Here is a 23,540-nt window from a genome sequence, read left to right as displayed (position 1 = left end):
TGTTTCACACATGATTTGGTCCAACGTTGCCTTAAAGGGGCCGCCACATTCATAGGCCTTAATTCTTAAAGAGACAGGAAGATCGAGTGGTCTGAAATCCTTAAAGAGACAGGTAAGGGTTCAGGTGGGTAGGACTGTGGTTTCAGTATTACAAACCCTTCTAGGGAGGTCCAGATGCCTCGGAAGTTCAGAACTTGACTGGGAGAGGTGGGAAAGCGGAGGAATGAGGGCTTTTAACTACCAGCCAGGGGCGGGCTTTCGGGGCTCCAGGGGAGCGGGAAATATAGGGGGAGGAGCCTGTGGATCCCGGGGAGGAGCCTCCGGGCTTCCGAGCTGGACACGCGTGGGGGCGGTGCGGACTAGAGAAGGGGCAGTGGGCCAGAAGAGACGGGTCGATGCCTTCGAGGAATTAGTCTCGTGCGTGGGGGGCATTTCCAAAGACTTTGAGGAAGGAAGAATGAGTAGAAGTCCTGATCAGTGCCCCGTCTCTGTCCCCGGGCGCGTGTAAACAGCGGCACGTGGACGCAGATTTGGGGGACACGCCCACGTCGCTTCCCATGGGAATCGTGCCGCGTGGGGAGACGGGCGGAGCCGCGGGACGGTGACTAGACAGGGTGACCAGACTGCATTCCTGACCGGTGTGTCAGCGCTGATTCCCGCCCCCTCTGCCGAGATTGCGGATCCTACTTTAGAACTAGGGCGCCCACCTTCTCAGCGAGCCGGCGGCTGCCCAGAGCGGAGGGAGGGTCAGCGAAAGAGGATGGGTTGCCTCTTCCCAGGATCGCCAGTTTCCCGTGCGTGGGCGAGACACGCGGGCGCCGCCCCTGCGAGCTCCGGGACTACAGTTCCCAGAGGACGCGAGACTGGGTGGCGCCGGACGTCCGTTGAGGAAGCTGCTGGGAGTTGTAGTCCCAGCCTCCAACTTGGGGAGTTGTAGCTGCGAAATTCTGTCAAGATCCCAACCACTCTTTTTACCGATGGAGAGACTGAGGCTTAGAGATCCGAGGGGATACTAATTTTGGCGAGGCCCTCTTCTCGCCTTGGGGGCGGAATATGTGTCTCCCCCAGCCTCTGTAACTTTCTACCTCTTCGGTGGTGTCCAAATCTTCATTCAAGAAGGGGGAAACTGAGCCTGGAGGGTTAGGGCAGGGACTCAGGACTTCGTCTCTTGCAACCACAGCGAGGTAAGAGTCTGAATTCTATTTACTTAGTTAGGTCACCCTTGGATTTTCGACCTCGCCCTTCCTGTCTGTGAAATGGGCTTTATGTTAGTTAGTTCGAATGGGAACGTACCCGGCTCTGTTCCGCTCCTCCGGGACTACAAGTCCCAAAGTGCTCGAAGCGACCCCCACTCCCCCTCCCCTCCGAGACCCGCCTCCCTCCAGTCGGAGTCACGTCGTCTAACCTGTTCCCGGCGCCTGCCCCGCCCCGTCCTCGGCTCCCTGCAGCCCGAGCCGGAGCCGGAGGAAGCCCCCCGGTGCCAAAGTCTGCCCCGGATCTGTGAGTTACACCCCCTTGGGTTCAGCGGCTCTGGTGGAGCCCGAGACTCGCGTCCCTTGGGAGGGTCCTGAAGAGGCTAGGACGCCAGGTCCCAGGGCGGAATTAGGGGTGCGCAGGACGCCAGGGACCTTAGAAGGCTAAAACTTGGATGCCTGCTTTACTGGGCAGAAGGAAAGGGGGCTCGAATGCCTGAGTTCTTGGAAGGGCGGGCGCGGACACCGTAGTCCTGGGGAGAGGTTCGAAATTGGGGCTCCTCAGTCTCTCGAATTGGGAGCTTTAGGAATCCTGAGTCCTTGAGTACAATTGGGATATCGGATCTCTTGGGGGAGAAATGGGAGACTTGGACTGCTGGGGCTCTGGAACGGGCGGCCATCCCTGCCACCCTTCAGCTGCCTTCTCGACCGAGTCTTTAGGTCTAGGAGCAGAGTTAGGGACGGGGTGGGGATAGTGGAACCCGGGCTCCTGAAATGAATCGGAACTAACACCCTTGGTCTCTCTGAAGACTGTGTCCCGGCGTTCCCCCCTCTTCCTGGCTCTGGGGTGGGGGCCGGGGTTGGGGTGGGGAGGACTAGGGCAGGTCTCCAACCTTCTCTGTGCCGCTGCACGATCCCCAACATGTCATTAACCGGGGCGTCAGACCTGCCTAACCAGAGGAGGGACCTCCGCCCCAGGGCGCCCCCTGGCGGGGGCGGGGAACCTTCTATTACCCCTTGAAGGTGGGAAATATCTGGGATTTGCAAAGAGGGTTCTAGAATCCAGGGCAGAATTCCAGAAGGTGGGGTGGGGTTGAGGGGGGGCTTGCAAGGCTGGACACAATACAGCCATTATACAGAGAGGAGGGGGTAAGCTGAGTCAGAGGTCACAGTGGCAGCAGCGTTGGGGGTCAGGATTTGCCCTCCTCCTTCCACACAGCTCTCTTGGGCGTCAGGATTCCATCCCCGCCCACCGGATTTTCTGACTGACTTCTCTCCTAGGGCTCCTGGCCCTGACCCTGAGGTGAGAAATGTCACCTCCCCTCCCATCTGTCTGACCTGAGGTAGTGTGGCAGATAAGGGAGGATAGAGGCTAATTCTGGAGGTGTGTGTATGTCCTTGAAGCTGGGGGAGGGCAGACGCCCAGCACCTCCCTCCCAAGACTCCCCCTTCTCTCCACCCCTATGTGTCACGTGAAGGGATTATACAAGGGGGTGGGGGAGGCAGGGGTTTCTGGTGAGAGAGGGAAGAACTTCCTAATGTCTGGGCTTGAAGGGCATTTGCTGATAGCCTGGGATGAAATTAAAAATAATAACCGTGGCTGCCAAGGCAGAGCTCACAGCGTGCCAGGCTGAGGGCTGGCAGGTAGAGAGATGGTTCCCACTGTCTACAGAAGTCTCCGGCAATTGCCCAAAGGTCTTACTTCCACTGGGGTTTGCTGAGCCCACCCCAGGGAATGACTTCTCTTTTGTCCATTGGGGAAACTGAGGCTGGAATGAAAGCGATACCTTCAGCTTTTGCCACCTTCTGTCTGGAATCTTCCAGGGATTCCTATGCCCTGGAATGGGCCAGAACTAGAGATGGCCAGAACTCAGGAAAGCAGGGGAGAAGATGGGATGGGATTGGTGGTGGTGGGCTTGCACAACACAGCCATTATATAGAGAGGAAGGGTAAACTGAGTCATAGAAGCCACAGTTTGGGTTCTGAAATCCGAGGACTGAAGTCAAGAGGGAAGGATCAAAGTTCAGGGGTATTAGAATCTCAGAAAGATCTGAAAGGGCTGTTTTGGAGAAAAACAGTCACTTTGGGTTTTGAGCTCTCTGTTCCAGGCCTGGGAATTAGGAATCTTACCGTGTGAACTTCACTCTGTGCCCTGCGATGTTCTAAACTCTGTACATAAATTATGTCATTCAAACTTCACACTTCTTTGAGGAGAAGGTATTGATTCCCCCTTTATACACTTAAGGAAACTGAGGCACACAGAAGCTAATTTAAAGAATGGGAAGGCCCAAGCTCGTTGCACAGACGTCCACGGAGGAGGAAACCAAGTCCCAGGGCAGGGATGGGGGGGGGGGGGGGCGGGGGATGGCGGCTCCCAGCGTCTATCTAGGAGGATTTCAACCTGTGTACTGCCAGTCCAGCCTAGCGCTCTGACCCGGTTCCTACGGAGGTCCTACGGTTCCAGGACCTCCACCTCCGCCCCTGATTTTTAATTCCAAAGAACGTGGCTGGGGTGCAGAAGATGCTGGGGAAGGAGACCTAAGAGCGGAGGAGAGGGGCGCCCGGCGGAGAGGGCCTGGGGGTGGAGGACAGGGGCCGCGAGCAGAGGCGCGGCCGCGCCACCCTTGCGCCCCGCCCGGTCCCCGCTCCTCTGCCGCGGGAGGTGCTGCACCTGCCTGGGCCCGCCGCGCATTCCCGGGGTCTGAGCTCAAGGCGCTGTCCGCTCTCCCAGCTGGGGTCGTGCCGTGACCAGGAGCGCCCCCTGGCGGCCCCGACGCCCCCTTCGCCCGCCTCAGCCCCGGGACGGCTTCACGCCCAGCCCTAGCATTTCCTTAGACCCAGAGGATGTCAGCGTGGGATGTGTCTTAGAATTTGAGAATCAGAAACTCCCCGAAAGAACCACTCGCTACCAGAATGCTGGCCCTGGTGGTAGCATAGATAGTTCGTTTATATATATATATATATTTTTTTTTTCATTTATTAGTTGGAGGCTAATTACTTTACAATATTGTAGTGATTTTTGTCATACATTGACACGAATCAGCCATGGATTTACATGTATTCCCCATCCCGATCCCCCCTCCCACCTGCCTCTCTACCCGATCCCTCTGGGTCTTCCCAGTGCACCAGGCCCGAGCACTTGTCTCATGCATCCCACCTGGGCTGGTGATCTGTTTCACCATAGATAATATACATGTTTCGATGCTGTTGTTTTTTATATTTTAACAGAGTGTTTCCTATGTATCTCTAAGATTCTAAAAGATGCCGATTTTGGTTCCTATAGTCTCTACTTTTTGAGGCCTCAATTCTCAGAACCTTAATTTCTCTTGCACTTTCTGGCCAGTTGGATCCTCACAGCAGTCCTCTGAAATGAACTGCTATTGATTCTAATTTTACAGATCAGAAAACTGAGGCTATCTGGTCAAGTGGGACAGTGGTGCTACCAGATTTGAATTCTCCTTAACTGTGCTTTCAGCAGCTCCACTAAACCAGACGTTCACCTAGACTTTTAGGACTTTGGAAACCTGAAATAGATAGAACTTGGTGCAGGAAGACAGAGAAATCTAGGCTAGCCAAAGTGGAGAATTCTAGAATGTTCCAAAGATAGAATCTTGGACTCAGAACTTTCAAACCATAGACTTCCCAACTGGAGGGTTTTAGGTTCTGTAGGAATTTAGTTACAACCTCAAGATCCTTATAATTTCAGAATCTAGGGCTCCGAGGGATTAAGGAGGCCTCTTGGAATAGCTGATTTGCCTCCTCCTTTCACAGTTTGGGGAAACTGAGGCCCAAGGAGTGGAAGGGACTCCAAGTCCAAGGTCACACACTCCTAACACACCCAAATGAGCCACCAGCCCCAGCAGGTTCTGTTCCGAGGCTTCCCAGACTGAAGCCAGAATCAGCATGCCCCAGCCTGCCCTGCTGCCCACGCCTGCACCCCAAATCAAAGCTAAGCAGCCGGTTGGTGCAGCAGGGAGGTGGCAGACTTGGCAGGCGTGGCGGTTACCGTGGAGATGGGGGTGGTGCTGGCCCAACTGGTTCTTGGGGGCCTGGCTCCTTCCCACTGGGTTGGCAACTTCAGTGGCCCCTGGTCACCTCCCAGTTCTTCTGTTGACACTGGACCCGTGTGAACACGCTGAGTCTGCTCTGGGCGGGGACTCCGGGGAGAGGAAGCTGAGTGGTCCCTGTCCTCTGCAGCCCTCAGACTGATGGAGATGACCCAGAATGTCAAGTTAGGTTCAGATGTGAAACCTAGTATGCTGACTTCTTGCAGGGTGATCTGAAATGTATGTTTCTGAGCCTCAATTTCATGCCTGCTATGGAGGTTTTGATCTTGGGATAAGGTATCGAGTGTAAAGCACTTGGTACAATTCTAGGTGACAGTGACCTTTCAATAAATAGTTGTTGTTTTATTTCATTAAACTCTCAGGCAACTAGCAAAGGTCCTGGCACATAATGTTGTGGTTCAGTTGCTTAGTCGTGTCTGACTCTTTGCGACCCCATGGACCGCAGCATCCCAGGCTTTCCTGTCCTTCACCATCTCCCGGAGTTTGCTCAAACTCATGTCCATTGAGTCGGTACATAGTAGGCACATATAGACTGCAACACATCATTATTTTTAGAAAGATCCCCAGCATCTAGCACAGTGTCTCTTGGTCCCTAGTAGCCATTCAGTAATTGATAGTTGCCATTCAGTAATTGATAGTTATTATTATTGCAACCTCTGTTCACTAAAATGCCTGGCAGATAGTAGGTGGTCAATGGATAATGGTTGAAGGAATGATCCAGTTTTATTAAGACTGAGACAGAGATGAATCAGGAGTCACGTAAAGAGAGGGAATTGTCCTGAGCCAGAGGGTTTTGCAGGAGTTGGTATTTCCCAGCAGGGGCGATGGTGAGGCATAGAACTTCCAGTGGAAGGAACGAGGAGAGTAAAGGCTCCCTCGCGCTCCTTAGGGCCCCAGGTTCCCTGTAGGCGGGCCCTGAGCAGACTCTCTCCCGCCCCTGCCTCCCCAAACGCAGGCGCCCGCTCAGGCCGGCCGGCACCATGGACAGCGAGGCGTTCCAGAGTTCGGGGGACATTCTGGACCTGAAATTCCAGTGTGAGCTGGGGTAGGGGGCGGGGCTTGCCGGGGCGCGGCCCTCGGGGGCGGGGCGGGGCCCACAGTTCCCGGTCCTCATTGCCACTACCGCCCGCCCAGCTCTAGCCATGAAGCACATGGACCTGAAGCAGATGGAACTGGACACGGCGGCAGCCAAGGTGGACGAACTGACCAAGCAGCTAGAGTCGCTGTGGTCGGATTCGCCCGCGGCGCCTCCTGGCTCGCAGGCCGCAGCGCCGGCTAGGGTGAGCCCGCGGGTCCTGGTCCCCACCATGGCCCCCCGAAAAGTCAACTTCTTTTGGCCAGGAGTTCAGGCAAGCCTGTCCCATGGGGCTGGCGGTGGACTATTTAAGGGCATCTGATAAAGGGCGCCAGTGGAAGCGGCCGTCTGTCAGGACCCTCGGAAGAAAAGGGGCTTTTTTCTAAGCGGCACAAAAGCACTGTGTGTGCTGGCCCCAGCCCCGACGGCAGGGTTCCCTAGGCCTGAATCTCCAGCCCCGCCTACCTCTCTAGGGTTGGCTCTCGATCACCATTATCGATTGACTTACCAACCCTCTACTAACGTCTCTTTTGACCCCACAATGTCCCCACAGCTATCTCGGTACAGCACCAGCCCGGTCCCCGAGCCCTTGGGCAGCCGCGGGTCCTCCCGGAAGGCGACCACCGACGGCGCAGACACCCCATTCGGACGCTCGGAGAGCGCCCCGGCTCTGCTCCCCTACAGCTCGCTGTCCGCGAAGGGCCGGCCGTCGTCACCGCGCACCCAGCTCTACCTGCAGCCAGACGCCTACGGCAGCCTAGACCGCTCGCCCTCGCCCCGGCCCCGCGCCTTCGATGGCGCAGGCAGCCCACACGGCCGGGCGCCCTCCCCTCGACCCGGCCCGCTGCGACAGCAGGGTCACCCCACGCCCTTTGACTTCTTGGGCCGCGCGGGCTCCCCGCGTGGCAGCCCCCTGGCGGAAGGGCCCCAGGCCTTCTTCCCGGAGCGCGGGCCCTCGCCTCGCCCCGGGACCGCACCTTACGACGCGCCGGCTGCCTTTGGGAGCCCTCTTCTGGGCACCGGCGGCAGCGCCTTCGCCCCGCCTCTGCGCGCTCAAGGTGAACCGCGGGGCCCAACTTAGCGAGTGCGAGGGGTGCAGGGCCTGGGACCAGCCTGTCTACCCCCACTCCCCACCCGGGAACCTCATGAGCAACTTCTCCCCCAGACGACCTAACTCTGCGCCGGCGGCCCCCCAAAGCCTGGAACGAGTCCGACCTGGACGTGGCTTATGAGAAGAAGCCCTCGCAAACCGCGAGCTATGAACGTGAGTGATGGAAGGCCAGAGGGTGGGGGAGCTGGAGAGGCATTCCCCCAGACCCTACTGATTCCCGCCTCACAGGTCTGGATGTCTTCCCGCGGCCTGCTTCGCCGGGCCTGCAGCTGTTACCCTGGAGAGAGAGCAGCCTGGATGGGCTGGGGGCCAGCGGCAAGGTGAGAGGCCAAAGAAACTTGGGGAGGGGGTTTGTGGGATCAGGACTAGTCTCCCCTTTCTGGCTGTGCCCGCAGTTTCCATACCCTTCCTCGGCTTTATCGTGGATTTCCACCCCCTCCCCGACCCTCTTTTGTTTCTCCCTCTCCTTTTTTTTTTTCTTTTGTTTCTGCCCTCCGCTCCTTCTCTCCCTTCTTGCCTTTTGCCTTGACCTCCCTTGTCCTTTCCTCCACTCCTCTATCTTTCATCCCCTTAGGCCTCTCGTCCTCCCACCTGAACCCTTTCTGTCTTCCTTCCTTCCCTCTTTCTCCCCCAGGACAACTTCACCAGCGCCACTCTGCCCCGCAATTACAAGGTCTCCCCTCTGGCCAACGACAGGCGTTCTGATGTGGGCAGCTACCGCCGATCACTGGGCTCCGCGGGGCCGTCAGGCACCTTGCCCCGAAGCTGGCAGCCTGTCAGTCGCATCCCCATGCCTCCTTCCAGCCCGCAACCCCGCAGTGCCCCCCGCCAGCGCCCCCTCCCCCTCAGCATGATATTCAAGCTGCAGAATGCTTTTTGGGAGCATGGAGCCAGCAGGGCCATGCTCCCGGGCTCCTCCATCTTCTCTCGAGCTCCCCCACCTAAGATGCCTCCCCAGCCCCAGGCACCCCCCCAGCCCCAGCCCCACCCACAGCCCCAGCTGCCCCCACAGCCTCAACCACAACTACAACCCCAGCCTCAACCACAAGCCCCTGCCCCAGCCCCCCAACCCCCCCAACAGACTTGGGCCCCTACAAGTGAAGGTGAGTCAGCGCTGGGGGTTCTGGAGGGCTGGGTGAAGGGAGGACAGATGGCTGGGGACCAAACCAGCTGGGGGACCCATCACAACCAAACGCCTGTTTCCAGACACCGTCCCTGCAGAGCACGAGGCCAGATGAGCTTGGGGGCTTGCTCAGGAACTAGCCACAGCACAGTGCTTAAGCAGGGACTCTGGAGTCAGACTGGCTGGCTACATGCTGTGTGACCTTTGGCAAGTTACATAACCTCTCTGGACCTCAATTTCCTTGAGTGGAAAAGATGAATAGTGATAGAACCTACCTCATTGGGGTATTGTATTGGAATATATAATCCCTATAAAGGTTTTAAAATAGGGCCTGATGTATACTAAGCCCCCAGTAGCTATCATAGTAGTCATAATAATTATTAATAGTTTTTGGTGTGAGACCAGCTCAGGACTTGGATTTAAACAGAGTGGGTTTTGAGTCCCTCTCTGTGATCGACTTGCTCTGTGACTCAGGATAAATTAATTAACGCACACGAGCTTCCATTTTCTCACCTGTGAAAAGAGATGAATAATACTTACTTCATAGATTATGATGGGCATTCAATGAAATCATGTAGAAAACGATCATTATAAAAAGGAAAACAAGGAGAACAAGCATTATATATTTCGACCTGCTTTTAGAAAGTGATTGAGAGGCAGGAACCAAAGATGAGACCATCAAATACCAGGATCCTAGTCCCAGCAATTTTCTGCCCGAGATGTTCAGAGAGGAAATGATTAGAGTCTTAGTCAAGTCTGTCATCATAGTAGGAGTAGAGATTCTGGAGTGGGATAGAACTGAGCTCCAATTCTAGCTCTGTGGCTTTGGGCAACTGATTCGCCCTCTCTGAGACTCAGTTTCCCTTTCTGTAGTAATGAGATGATAGCCATATCAACTTCACAACGGAGTGGTGAGAATTCAGTAAGACAGGTGTGGAGAACACACAGGGCACAAGCTGAAGTGCGTGATAAATGGGGGAGGTCATAGTTGTCTGTTATTCACAACCGTAGGAAGTTGTAGTCCAGAGAGAGCAAGAACTGCCCTGAGGACACACAGCAAATCAGGCATTGGTGGCAGGTCCTGGAAGCTGTGGGGAGGGAGTCTTGAGGGGCTCCAGGGATCCCTTCTCTGATGGGGCACTTGTTCCTTCTAGGCCTCGCCAAACCTCCCGCTGATCTGGAACCTGAACCAGAGCTGGAGGGGCTGCTGACACCCGTGCTGGAGGTTGGCGACGCAGACGAAGGTGCTGTGACTCGGCCCCTTAGTCCCACACGGCTGCAGCCAGCGCTGCCGCCCGAGGCACAGTCTGTGCCGGAGCTGGAGGAGGTGGCCCGGGTGCTGGCAGAGATTCCACGGCCCCTCAAACGCCGGGGCTCCATGGAGCAAAGCCCGGCTGTAGCCCTGCCCCCCACCCACAAGAAGCAATACCAACAGATCATCAGCCGCCTCTTCCATCGTCATGGTGGGCCTGGGGGCCCTGAACCCGAGCTGTCCCCCATCACTGAGGGATCTGAGGCCAGGGCCGGGCCCCCTGCTCCAGCCCCACCGGCTCCCATCCCACCCTCAGCCCCTCTGCAGAGCAGCCCACCAGAGCAGCCACAGAGCATGGTAAGTAATACAGGAGGAACCCAGGGTATATCACTTAGCACATGGAAGTGTTTCTTCTCTTTTAGGACAGAACCTGGAAATTGCACGCCTCACAGCTGCCACATTCCACTGGCCAGGAACCCAGTTGCAAGGGAGGCTGGGAAATGTAGTTTTTAACCCAAGGGTCCAAAGAAAGAGAACATATATGGAGGGGCATCTGGAAGTCTTGACCATATAGAGACTTTCTCTGCTCCTCTCCAGTAACCTGTCCCTGCCATGGGCTTCCCTTCAGGAATCTAAGAATCTTCCAACCTGGAAATGACTTGTCTTGGCAGGACAGAGGGTTTATTCTGGGATCTGAAAAGCCTGCTGGAATCAAGGCAGTCACCATTTCTCTCTGGAGCTGCTGCATAGCTTCTCATGTCCCCTTTCCCTGGAGATCTGCTCTCCTCTTACACTTCAGCAAGCCCATGCCATGGCTAGAACTGGCCCACCCAGCCCTGAATCAAAATGACCTCTCAGTTCAAGTCCGTGGTGTCCTCCGACTCTAGTCAGAGTTTCTTCCATTCAAATTTTCAAGAACCAGTCTCTGGTCTCTGAGCCTGTAGGTTTCGTGATTAAGTGTCCCAGCTTCAGAGCAAGGCTGCCTGGGTTGACATCCCAGCTCCACTGTACTTATTAGCTGTGCAACCTTGAGCCAGACATTTAGCCTCCCTGGACCTCAGTTTCCTCATCTGTAAAATGGGAATGAGAGTAACTATAGAGTTGCAGTTAGAATCTAATACATTAATGTAATGCTTAGGATAGTGCCTGGCACTTAACTGTTAACCAGTATTGTTACTGTCATCATTTGACCAGGAGACAGTCTCCTGCTGATCTTGTTCAGGTTTCTGCATCTAGGCCGGGGGTGGGGAGCATGGAATAATCTTAATTGCTCAGCGTGAGTAGACAGGGGGAGGGAAACAATTCCCAGAGAAGAAGTGGGGGCCAAGTGGACCTCAAAATGCCTATTCCTAGGCCCTCCTGAGGGTGGAGCCAAGAAATGTTGGCTCAGCCAAGATCCTGAGGCTCAGGATCTTGAATCAAGAATGGAAGAATAACCACGCCTTGAAATGGTCAAACTGCCTCATGGTAGAATCACAAAGTCCTGGCCACAGAGAAACTTGAAAACTCACAGCATTCAATCATTAAATCCTGGCGTCACAAGCTCAAAACTAAAATATTAGAATCCTAGGATACTGAAGATGTGAACAGTAGAAGTAAAAAATTAGTAGCACAAACCCTGGTTGTACTGATTCTTGAAGTCCCCAAAACTGAAAACAAAAGACTTATTATTTGATTCCAAAAAATCACATATAAGATTTTATTTTAAGTGAGCATTTTCCACTAGAAAGGAATACACATAGTAACTAGGAAGAAATAGATAAAATAGAATAAAGAGACCAAAATCACAAGCACTCAGAACCACGATGAACATTTTAAGCATTTCCTTCCAATCTTTTGGAATGAAATTCTAACCATAAAATATTCAAGTTCTCAATCACAGAATCTTGAGAATGCAACATCCTGGATCCCCAGCAATTTGAAATGGCACGACTTTAGCATTTCTGGACTCACAGTATACTGGAAACAACATCCGAGAATTTTGAAATCAGTGGCTCTTGGTATCTTCAGATTCCAGAATCCTGAAATCATTGACATCAAAGACTGGAATCACAAATGCTTTGTGCTCAGAATAAATGAATTTTGTAGAACACCTGGAAATCAAAAATAGGGAAGCAGAAGGAATAGTATGACATATTCAAATTTCAAACATCTAAAATGAACACCTGATAACTTCATGTTTATTATCTAAATGAAACGAAACTATGAATTGAATATCTGGCTTCCATAGTCATCAACCTGATGGTCTCCCGGCCTCCTCTCAAGCCTCAGGGCCCTAGATTCCAAAATCTCTGGATTCCCTGAGTGTTGTAGGGAACCAGAGACTATAGAACTGAGGCACTCTCCTCCGCATGGCCCTCTGGACTCAGGCTCTGTACCTTCCTGGGTTCCAATTCCAGCCCTGTCTAGGTGGATGACCTGGAGCGGTCAGCGGGTCCCCAAGCCTCTGTTTTCCCCTCCAAGGAATGGGTGTATTAGCGACCCGCCCCCCAAGCCACTGAAGCATCCCCGCCCTGTCCCCCAGGAGATGCGCTCGGTGCTGCGGAAGGCCGGGTCCCCGCGCAAAGTCCGCCGTGCGCGCCTCAACCCGCTGGTGCTGCTTCTGGACGCCGCACTGACCGGGGAGCTGGAGGTGGTGCAGCAGGCCGTGAAGGAGGTGAGTGCGGCGGGTGCGGGAGAGCAGGGCTGGCGGGCTGGGAGCGGCCCGACGCGGGAATGAGCCTCCTGGTCCCCCTGGCCCGCCCAGATGAACGACCCGAGCCAGCCTAACGAGGAGGGCATCACCGCGCTGCACAATGCCATCTGCGGCGCCAACTACCCCATCGTGGACTTCCTCATCGCGGCCGGGGCCAACGTCAACTCCCCGGACAGCCACGGCTGGTGAGCCCTGACGGCGCGCGCGGCCGGCGTGGGGCGGGGTCGGCGCTGGGGCGCCGGGCGCGGCCGCTCACGCCCGCCTCCCACGCCTAGGACCCCGTTGCACTGCGCGGCGTCGTGCAACGACACGGCCATCTGCACGGCGCTGGTACAGCACGGCGCGGCCATCTTCGCCACCACGCTCAGTGACGGCGCCACCGCCATCGAGAAGTGCGACCCCTACCGCGAGGGTTACGCCGACTGCGCCACTTACCTGGCAGGTGCGAGGCGGGGCGGGGGCCCCAGCTGCTAGAGATAGTGGGCAGGGAAACGAAGCCGACTGCGGCTCCCGAGAGAGGATGCCTGGGGAGGTGAGGGGCTGTACGGACCTGTGACGGCATCACCGAGGAGGGGCCGGCGGGAGGGACCACCCGCGGGGGTGGCGGACGGGGCGTCCCACCTGGCAGGTGCGAGAAGGGTGTGTGACGGCAGCAGATTGTGCCACCTTCGAGGGAAAGTGGGGCAGGGGAATCGTGCGCCTCAAGCTGGACACCGGTGGGGACGAGAGCGGTTGCGGAGATTGCGCCGCTTTATCTGCCTTCTCATCTGTGGGGGTGGGGGAGTTGGACGTTCCAACTGTACTGTCTCCTGGCCCAGGGCTACCTGGGGGAGATACATTACCACGCACGGGACCGGTGAGCCGGCCCTGGCTTCTGGGGAGGGGCTTGGGGCCTCTTCCACTTGTAGGGAGACACGAGACTGTACCATGTATCTCCAGGAGCGGGGGGGGTGGGGTGGAAGTCACGTCATCTAAACAGGTGATGGGAGGAACTAGGTAGGCAGTACCATGGGGATGTGCCTAGGGTCTGCAGCGAAGAGGTCAACTGTAGCCTAAGTGTCCGGAGCGTCACACAGGTGGAGTAAGGCAGGCTGTAGGACGTAGGGGTGGGGCAGGGTATTTAAGAGGTGAGCCTGCAGGGATTGCACCCCAGCTTGCTGTGCTGTGGCGAAAAGTAGGTGGGAGCCAGGGGGCTGTAACACCTGCCGTAGGGGTGGGCGGCCGCAGGTCGGGACTGGGGGGTGAGGGGGGAGAAGTAGACCTTCCACCGAAGAGGAGAAGGGCTGTAACCCCCAGGTCAGGGGGGACTGTGACCCCCTTTGTCATAGGTCGGTGGAGCCTAGAGATACGAGGATTGTAGCGTCCTACTAGCCTGGACTCGGAGAAGGCAATGGCACCCCACTCCAGTACTCTTGCCTGGAAAATCTCATGGACGGAGGAGCCTGGTAGGCTGCGGTCCATGGGGTCGCGAAGAGTCGGATACGACTGAGCGACTTCACTTTCACTTTTCACTTTCATGCATTGGAGAAGGAAATGGCAACCCACTCCACTGTTCTTGCCTGGAAAATCCCAGGGACGGGGGAGCCTGGCGGGCTGCCGTCCATGGGGTCGCACAGAGTCCGACACGACTGAAGCGACTTAGCAGCAGCAGCAGCCTGGACTCGGAGAGTCCCGTGAGGATGCAGCAGGGATTGGACGGCGCGCCTGGCAGGGGGAGGGAGGGGCCAAGAAACTGGAGCGTGGTGGGCTGGACCACTAAGTGGGGGGAGCCTGGTGGACTGTACCATTTGGAAAGGGGGTAAATCCTTGGGCATTTTACCACTTAAGGGAGTCAGTGCGGGTGGGCTATACTATCTGGAAAACGATTACATCCTCTTTGCAGGCTTTATCTTTTGAGTGGGAAGTGCGCAGAGTGCACTGCACCATCTGAAAAGGGGGCGTTGGGACCACTTCCGGGGGGAGGAGTAGGGCTGTACCATGGGAAGGAGGGCTTGAGTCTTCTGTGGAGACTGAAGCACTTAAGCGGGGCGGTGGTGGGGCTGCAGACAGTTACACTTTTAGGAGTGGTCCAGGAACTTAACCAGGTATGAGAGGAAATGGGGACACTGACCCTTCCCTGGGGGTTCGTGGCCCGGCCCGATGCACCCCATTAGAGACTCCCAGCCCCAGCAGCTGACTGCAGCTCAGGCGCCCCTCCCCAGACAAGGTTACACACACAACTTTAATAGGGGCTCATTCCCCCAGGTGGGGCTGGTGTCAGATCTCAGGCTCTGTCCCTGTCCCCAGCATCCCTGAGTGTTCCCGGCCTGCCCCGGACCGGGCGCTGACCATCCCTGCGGTTTCTTGTTTCAGACGTGGAGCAGAGCATGGGGCTGATGTACAACGGGGCGGTGTACGCCCTCTGGGACTACAGCGCCGAGTTTGGGGACGAGCTGTCCTTCCGAGAGGGCGATTCAGTCACCGTGCTGCGGAGGGATGGACTAGAGGAGACGGACTGGTGGTGGGCCACGCTGCACGGCCAGGAGGGCTACGTGCCCCGTAACTACTTCGGGGTGAGCCCAGAAGAAATGTTATGCGGGTCTCCTGATGACTGGGGAAAGGGCTGATTCCCACGGGGTGGGAAGAGTGGCAAGAGAGACAGCCCTTTATACTGGGGTGGAGGGGCGGTTAGAAGAGCCCATTATTGTCGTGGGGAGGTGAGGAAGAGCCCATCATAATAACGGAGGAGGTAAGGGAAATCCCTTCTTAGAAGAGGAAAAACCCCTTGCTGGTGGTACTTCGTAGGGATACCCACCCGTACTCCTTTCCCGATTATATGATTGGTTTTTGCTCAAGCAAATTTTTTTTTTCAAGCAAATATTTTTATTATCCCTAATTATATTCATGGAGAGGTAAAGAAGAATGTATTTTAGCCAAGAGGGGTATGAAGAATCCCAGTTTGGTGATGGGAGGGGTGGCACTTGAAGAATTGTGAATTACAGGCATGGAACTTTTTGTTACACTGCCCTGGGCAGGGTGAGGAAGAGTCCATTAATATAATCGCGGTAGGATTGAGGGAGAGTCTGCTAGGTAAGGGGAGGAGATCAGGAAGATCTCATGACTTTCCTGGGAGACAGGAAGGTGCCTTTAATTAGGGCATAGGTGGCAGGTGGGTCCCAATCAGACGGCCATGGTGGGCGGGAGAGGCAGGCGTCTTTTTTACGACGGGGAAGTCTCCATTTATTCCAGCCCGCTGCCAACTGGCAGGCTCCATCTGGTGCTTGCCAGGGGATCCCGGTGTGGTCTTCGAGATGCTGAGAGAGTCTATGAGGAAGGGACGGGGGGATGGAGACGGTCCACGTGTTTGGGGGGTGGATTAGGTGATTGTGTTACATTTGGGGTGAAGCGAAAGGGTGGGAACTCCCGGCATCTGAAGAGCCTGTCTTCCCTCAGCTCTTCCCCAGGGTGAAGCCTCAGAGGAGTAAGGTGTAGCTGGAGAGAAGGACGTTTCCAAGGGAGACAGGATGAAGCAGCAGTTGCCTTCCCTCCAGACCTCCTCCTCCCTTCCTGCTGCATCTCTCTGCACCCCCAAGCCCTTGCAGCTGTGGGGTCCTTGGCAACAGCTCTCGGGAAACCCTGGGGAGAACGAGAACCCCAGTCTTAAACTTAGAAGCCTGCCTTAGCTGTGGGAGGTCGTGGTGGGGCTGGGAATATCATCAGGGGCAAGAGAGATCCCCCCATTTGCCAAATCAGGTCCCATCCAAAGTGCCTCCTACTTCCACTGCCAACCCCCCAGCCTGCGCCCCCAAAGCAAGCTAACCCACCATCCCAGCAGAGCCTGGAGTGGGTCACCGCCACTGGATTACCCTGGGAGTCACCTGTGCCCCGCATCTACCAGCAGCCTTCAGGGGCCAGGTGAGGCGTGGGCGTCTTTGTCTCTATCAGCATCCCTGCTCTACCTCTCCCCAGTCGAGTGCCTTCACATAGCGCTGGTGTGACAACAAAACGGGGAGTTTTCCTTTTTAAATAAAGGTAGTTTGCACAGAAATTGACTTCCTTCTCTTTGAATTCCATACTGACTTAGTAAGTGCTTGTCATTGTTAACGTTTGGTGCAGTTCAGTTCAGTCGCTCAGTCGTGTCCGACTCTTTGCCACCCCATGAATCGCAGCACGCCAGGCCTCCCTGTCCATCACCAACTCCCGGAGTTTACTCAAACTCGTGTCCATCGAGTCGGTGATGCCATCCAGCCGTCTCATCCTCTGTCGTCCCCTTCTCCTCCTGCCCCCAATCCCTCCCAGCATCAGGGTCTTTTCCAATGAGTCAACTCTTCACATGAGGTGGCCAAAGTATTGGAGTTTCAGCTTTAGCATCAGTCATTCCAATGAACATCCAGGACTGATCTCCTTTAGGATGGACTGGTTGGATCTCCTTGCAGTCCAAGGGACTCTCAAGAGTGTTCTCCAACACTATAGTTCAAAAGCGTCAATTCTTTGGCGCTCAGCCTTCTTCACAGTCCAACTCTCACATGCATACATATGTTTGGTAAACCAGTCTTAAAGTAGTCCCTTTGGAAGGGATTTCTCTCGTGTGAATCCAATCCTCCCTCTTTCGACTATACTTTTTTTTTTTTTTTGACTGCACCACACCTCTGCAAGTGGAAGGGCAGAGTCTCAACCGCTGGACTACCAGGTAAATTCCTGACTTCTTCTTTTTAAGCATCTTTAAACTGGACTTCCCTTGTAGCTCAGTCAGTAAAGAATCTGCCTGCAGTGCAGGAAACCTGGGTTCGATCCCTAGGTTGGGAAGATCCCCTGGAGAAGGAAATGGCAACCCATTCCAGTATTCTGGCTTGGAAAATCTCATGGACAGAGGAGCTTGGTCCCCAAGAGTTGGGCAGGACTGAGCGATAACACTTACTTAAGCTTAAAGACGTGAAAGTGAAAGTAGTGCAAGTGTTAGTCACTCAGTCGTGTGGGACTCTGCGACCCCATGGACTGTAACCCGCCAGGCTTCTCTGTCCATGGAATTCTCCAGGCAAGAATACTGGAGTGGGTTGCCATCCCCTTCTCCAGGGGATCTAAATGTCTGGTAATTCTGTCATCGGAAGTTTGGGAGTATCTGCTTTTGTAATTGGTTGTGTCTGCTGGTTCTCACTCACGGTGGCGTTTCCTCATGTGTCCTGAAAGGATGGGTTGTGAGCTCTTCTTCAACAGGGTTTTACCATGTATTCTTTTCAAGGATCTGACCCCAAAGAGTGATTTTCCTTGGTTTCTGCCCCACTTCTTTATTTCATAAACTGCTCCATGAAGATTTTTGATAAATCACAAGCCTTTCTCCCTTCTGATTTGTATTTCTTTACAAGCATAAAGCTTCCACTTAAAAAAAAAATTTCTGTATACTTCCTTCTAGTCTTTTCTTAAAACTTCATATACAGTATGATATATATTTTAAAATTTGGGCCATACTATGCATATGGTTTATAATTGTTATTTTTCATTTAACATTACAAACATTATATTGTGAACATTTTCTCTGTCATTCTCATTATCTTCAATGTCCAAAACAACTCATGGGAGTATGTAAATTATTTTAAATTAATATTTAAATGAATTTAAATTAAATAAAATTTAAGGATTCAATTCCTCAGTCACATTAGCCACTTTTCAAATGCTCAGTAGCCACGTGGCTACTGAGTACTGTTTTTTTTTTTTTTTTTTTTGGGTACTGTTTTGAACTGTGCAGATAGAGAACTATTTTCATCATCCCAGAAAGTTCTACTGGATAAAGCTGACGTATGACATTTGCATCATCCAGAAGCTCCATTGTGCCTCTTCTCAGTCTATGCATGTTTCCTCCCCATAAGGAGTAACCCTTTCTATCACTGCCAATTAATTTTCATGAATATACTTTAAAAATCAAATGGTACTGATACTAAGATATGTGTGACGAAGAAAAACGGTCCCCTCTGCCACCTCTCCCTACCCCTATCTGTTTTCCAGAGGCCTCTACTTTCAACTGCTTTAGCTTTGAAATTTTCTTGTATGTTTCCAAATATGCTGACTTTGTTATTGCTTTTTACTTTTTGGCTGTGCTGGGTCTTCATTGCTGCACGGGCTTTTCTCTAGCTGCGGTGTGCAGGCTTCTCATTGCAGTGGCTTTTCTTGTTGTGGAGCATGGGCTCTAGGGCACCTTGGCTTCAGGAGTTGCGTAGTTGGGGTTACGTAGTTGGGTAGTCCGTAGTTGGGGCTTCCGGGCTCTGGAGCACAGGCTCAATAGAGGTGGTGCAGGGGCTTAGTTGCTCTGCAGCATGTGGGATCCTCCTGGATCAGGGATCAGACATTTGAAATTATCCTTAATAAAATCCACAGGTGTCATTTCAGTGGGGTCCAGAGAGCTCTGCTACCATAGTCCTTTAGGTCTCAGTTGCAGAGAAGAATTCAGCGAGAGCAAAGGGGATAGATAAGAAGGGATTTATTAGACTAGGACAATTGTGAGGCTGACAAGTGGGGAAGTGAGAAATGCTCCGCCCTGAGAACTTAGTGGGCTACAGTTTCATAATCAAAGGAAGAGTGAGGAGGGGGAGAAGACCTTTCTTGAGTAGATGTCATGCTTTTATCCTTAGCTCCTCCTCCAGGTTGAGCAGGGGAGTTTTCTTGTCCCTGCGTGGTCAAGTTACATCCGCAAATTACTGTTTTTATGTGTACAGAGAGCATGTCCTAGGCATCGTTCACTTACTGAGCTCACTGGGCAGGAAGTGGGGCTCCTGCCACCATAGTCTTATTGTTTTGGGGCGTGTCCTGTGCTTCTGTTGCCTGGTTTTGTTGCTAAGCAAGCCTGCTTGTTTTCTTCGTGGATAAGCAAACCGGTGTTCTCGAGTCATCATTAACTTACAGGGTCTCTCATATTTTTCTACTTACAATCCCTTACTGGGATTAACTATTTAATCACCTATTTTGTCGCTTCAGTCTGTACCTGTCATCAATAACCACTGATAAAATGCTCCTGATTTTGTACAACTGACATGCTAGCAGAAGAGACAGACCATGCACAAAATGATAAGCAAAAAACATATATTCCATCAGATGTTGATCACTGCTATGGAAAAAAACTAAAGCAGAAGTGGCTATATTGTGCCTGATTGCAGGTGTATGCATTCCTTTCTTATGGCTACTGTCACTAATGACCACAAACTTGGTGGCTTAAAACAACACGCATTTAAAGAAACATTTTTTTTGTATTTATTTGTGGCTGTGCTGGGTCTTCATTGCTGCTTGGGCTTTCTCTAGCTGCAGTGAGCAGGGGCTACTCTCCAAGTCACGGTGCTTGGGCTCCTCATTGCGGTGGCCTCTCCTGTTGCTGAGCATGGGCTCTAGGCACGTGGGCTCAGTGGTTAGCACAGGCTCATTAGTCATGGCACACTGGCTTAGTTGCTCCGAGGCCACGAAGGGATCTTTCCAGACCAGGGGTCAAACCTGTGTCTCCTGCATTGGTAGGTGGATTCTTTACCCCTGAGCCACCAGGGAAGCCCCAACACTCATTTGTTTTTTTTGCAGTTCGTCAGATCAGAAGTCTGTTTCCCTGGGCTGAAATCAAAGTGTTGGCGGGGCTGCACTCCCTCTGGAGGCTGCAGGGGAGAATCAATTTCCTTGCCTTTTCTAGCTTCTAGAGCTGCATTCTTTGAATTCCTTGGCTCTGCCCTCTTTCTCCAGCTTCAAAACGGTATCTTGCTTTATTGTCCAACTGCCTCTGTTTCTGTCTGGCTGTCAAATCTCCCTCTTATGAGGACACCTGATTACACTTAGGATGCACCTGGATAGCTCAAGACCCTCACCTTCATCACACCTGCAAGTTCCCTTTTGCCGTTACATAGGCGGAAAATAAAAATGCAGTCAGTATTGCTAACAGAGCTCTCTAAAATGGAGATGGGAGGACACTGAGGAAGTGTGACTTCTGCACATCCCAGCCTGGCTAGAACCTCACCCTTTAATCACCTATTGTCTTAACATAGGCATCCAGAACACCTGCCAAAAATGTAAGCTCCTTGCACGCAGGCTCAGTAGTTGTGGCTTGCAGGCTCTAGAGCGCAGGCTCGGTATTTGTGGGGCACAGGCTTAGTTGCTCCGCGGCATGGGGAACCTTCCTGTACCGGGGATCAAACCTGCAATCGTCCTCAGCATTGGCAGGTAGCTTCTTTACCACTAGCCCAGGTTCTTTACCTGGGAAGCCTGGAATACTCCTTCTGCTACTGCTAAGTCACTTCAGTCGTGTCCGACTCTGTGCGACCCCATCTCTGGGATTCTCCAGGCAAGAACACTGGAGTGGGTTGCCATTTCCTTCTCCAATGCATAACAGTGAAAAGTGAAAGTGAAGTCGCTCAGTCATGTCTGACTCTTCGCGACCCCATGGGCTGCAGCCTACCAGGCTCCTCCGTCCATGGGATTTTCCAGGCAAGAGTACTGGAGTGGGGTGCCATTGCCTTCTCCTTCTTCCAGTATTCTCTGGAATACTCCTTCAGTTTTACCCAAATCTGTGTCTCTCCAACTGCAATTCTTAAGCACCTAAATAAACTTTTTTTTTTTTTGCCATGCTATGCAGCTTGAGAAATCTTAGTTCCCCGATTGGCCCCTTGCAGTAGAAGCACAGAATTCTAACCACTAAACCACCAGTGAAGTGAAAGTTGTTCTGCCTCTTTGCAACCCCATGGACTGTCCATGGCATTCTCCAGGCCAGAATACTGGAGTGGGTAGCCTTTCCCTTCTCCAGTGGATCTTCCCAACCCAGGAATCAAACTGGGGTCTCCCGCATCGCAGGCAGATTCTTTACCAGCCGAGCTATCAGGGAAGCCCTAAACTGGACCACCGGGGAATTCCCTAAACTCTTACTTGGGACCTTCTGTGTTTTGTTTTGTTTTTTGGTCAACACACGTGAAAGAACATTCATAGGTTCCAGGGATCTGGACCGGGAGATCTTTGGGGACCATCATCTGGCCTAGCCAGTGTGTGCTGTGCTGTGTATTGCAATTTAAATAGGGAAGTCAGGGAAGGTCTGGGAGAAGAGCCTTCCAGACACAGGGAACAGCAACTACAAAGGCCTGGAGCAGGTAGGAGGCGGTCATTCTAAGATGGCTGTCAATCACCCCTGCCTCCTGGTATTGATGCCCTTGAGTAAGCCCTCCCCTCAACCCTGGGCTTGTACTGATGGATTCTAAGGAAGGGAATACACTAGGTCCTTACTATCGGTGAGGACCAACAGCAGACTGAAAATACAGTTGTCTGTTGGTATAAGCGGAGGGACTGGTTCTGGATGACCCTCCCTCCACACACACACACACAGATACCCAAAATCTCTGAATCCTGAAGCCCCACAAAGAAATATCCTAGGACAGTTCATCTGCATCTGTGGCTTCTGAATCGGTGGATATGGAGGGCAGACTGTAAGCGTGTACTCATTGAGCCCTTGCTCTGTGCATGCCATGTACTGTGTCTAGTCGCTCAGTTGTATCCAACTCTTTACTTTATTCTTCACACACATTGGTGACCAAGACAGTCTCAGCCCTACGTTCTTGGGGCTCACAGTCCAGTAGGGGAGACAGCCATCCCAGACGGCGATGACCCAGAGCGGGCAGGGTGGGGCTAAGGGAGGGATGGGGAGCCGCACCTGGCCTAGCTGTCAAGCTGTGGGCAAGTTTTGCTCTGAGACTCAGTTTCCTCACCTCTAAAGTGGGGATAATGACCCTTACACCAACATAGGACATTTAAGGACTTCCCTGGCAGTCCAGTGGTTAAGACTTCGCCTTCTGGCGCAGGGGGTGTGGTGAGGGATCCCTGGTGGGGGAGCTAGGATCCCACATTCCTTGGGGCCAAAAGATCAAAACATTAAAAAAAAAAAAAGCAATATTGTAACAAATCCAATAAAGATTTAAAAAAAGGACGTTCTGTCACAGTCATACAAATGAGAATATACTTCCAAAGTCAGGTAAAGTCTCTGAAAATAGGGGCTAGGGAGCTAGTAGAACTCGTGATGGTGGCGGCGGTGGCCTGGGTGTTGAGCCAATTAGTGAGGTTGTTCACAGGACCCTGAGCCTTAAGACATGCCACAGTGATGCTCCTTGCAGTACCATGCAGCAGGAGAACAAACTGGGAATGAGGTAGGAGATAGACGAGCTCCAGTTTAGACATTTACAACTGGCCTCCTTTTTACATTTCATGGGGCAGGAAGAAATGGGCTTCAGGCTGGATACTCACAACTAACCTTCTGTTAGCATTTCCTGAGACAGGAGATAGGTGGGCTCCAGTTAAGGCATTTACTTTCAGCCTCCTGTATGCCCTCAGAAGTGGAAGTAACAACAGATACAGGGTAAATAGCCCGTCTTTGTCTCTTGTAAACACCTTAAGATAATAATCATGGCAAGGACAAAGAGGGGCAAAACACTATTTGAGTAGAGGATGAACGGATCTCCGCTCCCACCCCCCTTTCTGGAACAAGGGAAACACACCATGCCGGCAGAAAGGCTCCCCGTGTGTCAAAAGTCAGGGGATAATTCCAGGCCATAATGCGGCTTGCTGGTTCCAGAAGACTTCATCTCCTGATTCATCTTGGCTGAGGGGTGAATGGGCACCTCAGTGGAGGGAGGGGGGACAAAGCAAGATGACTGGCCTGAAGTAAGACCAAGATCTGGAAAACTGCCCCCTTACAACAGATTTAAACTTCCCAAAGGTGTAACCCCAGAGTCTTTCTACACGTACTCTTCTTTTCCAATAAACTTTTTACTTTTCTCTTTACCTTCTGCCTCCTCCCCCGAATTCTTTCTTAACAAGGCAGGCAACGACTGGGAATCCAGGTCCTAGCCTCTGGCCTCTGAGGTCTAGAGGTTAAGACTTCCTGATCGGGAACTAAGCTCTTGTTCCCAGCTGATGCTCGCTTCTGCTTGCTGCAAGCTGCGGTTACTACTGCGTGCATTGGAAGTCAGGAAGCGCAAATACACGGGACATCAGATAATTGGGAGCTCCTGCCTGGAGAATCCCATGGACAGAGGAGCCTGGTG

The 23,540-nt window shown here is 53.1% G+C and overlaps 1 protein-coding gene across 5 annotated transcripts; it reads left to right on the top strand.

The window, feature by feature from the left end:
• The first annotated feature begins 69 nt into the window (after positions 1 to 69).
• Positions 70 to 16,543, top strand: PPP1R13L (protein phosphatase 1 regulatory subunit 13 like). 5 transcript variants are annotated; one of them, XM_061139597.1, is made up of 13 exons: positions 70 to 112; positions 6,216 to 6,295; positions 6,395 to 6,540; positions 6,889 to 7,393; positions 7,501 to 7,599; positions 7,675 to 7,766; positions 8,081 to 8,549; positions 9,724 to 10,178; positions 12,346 to 12,477; positions 12,568 to 12,701; positions 12,792 to 12,958; positions 14,869 to 15,068; positions 15,949 to 16,543. In XM_061139597.1, the coding sequence occupies exons 2-13, from the start codon at positions 6,241 to 6,243 to the stop codon at positions 15,985 to 15,987; spliced, it is 2,493 nt and encodes an 830-aa protein (XP_060995580.1). In that variant the 5' UTR covers positions 70 to 112; positions 6,216 to 6,240; the 3' UTR covers positions 15,988 to 16,543. The 5 variants fall into 5 exon arrangements, 4 of the variants coding, with proteins under 4 accessions (XP_060995580.1, XP_060995582.1, XP_060995579.1 ...); XM_061139596.1 differs by lacking the exon at positions 70 to 112 and adding an exon at positions 557 to 1,184; XM_061139598.1 differs by lacking the exon at positions 70 to 112 and adding an exon at positions 1,359 to 1,500.
• The last annotated feature ends 6,997 nt before the right edge of the window (positions 16,544 to 23,540 follow it).

Source organism: Dama dama, chromosome 4 (assembly GCF_033118175.1).
Source record: "Dama dama isolate Ldn47 chromosome 4, ASM3311817v1, whole genome shotgun sequence".
Lineage (NCBI taxonomy): Eukaryota > Metazoa > Chordata > Mammalia > Artiodactyla > Cervidae > Dama > Dama dama.
This window is presented reverse-complemented; position numbering and strand designations above follow the sequence as displayed.

Bases quoted from the DNA above. Each gene is read 5' to 3' on its own strand.
- PPP1R13L (XM_061139597.1), top strand. From the start codon at position 6,241: ATGGACAGCGAGGCGTTCCAGAGTTCGGGGGACATTCTGGACCTGAAA. The intron at 6,541-6,888 runs GTGAGCCCGCGG...ATGTCCCCACAG, and splicing joins AGGCCGCAGCGCCGGCTAGG to CTATCTCGGTACAGCACCAG. The intron at 10,179-12,345 runs GTAAGTAATACA...CCTGTCCCCCAG, and splicing joins CAGAGCAGCCACAGAGCATG to GAGATGCGCTCGGTGCTGCG.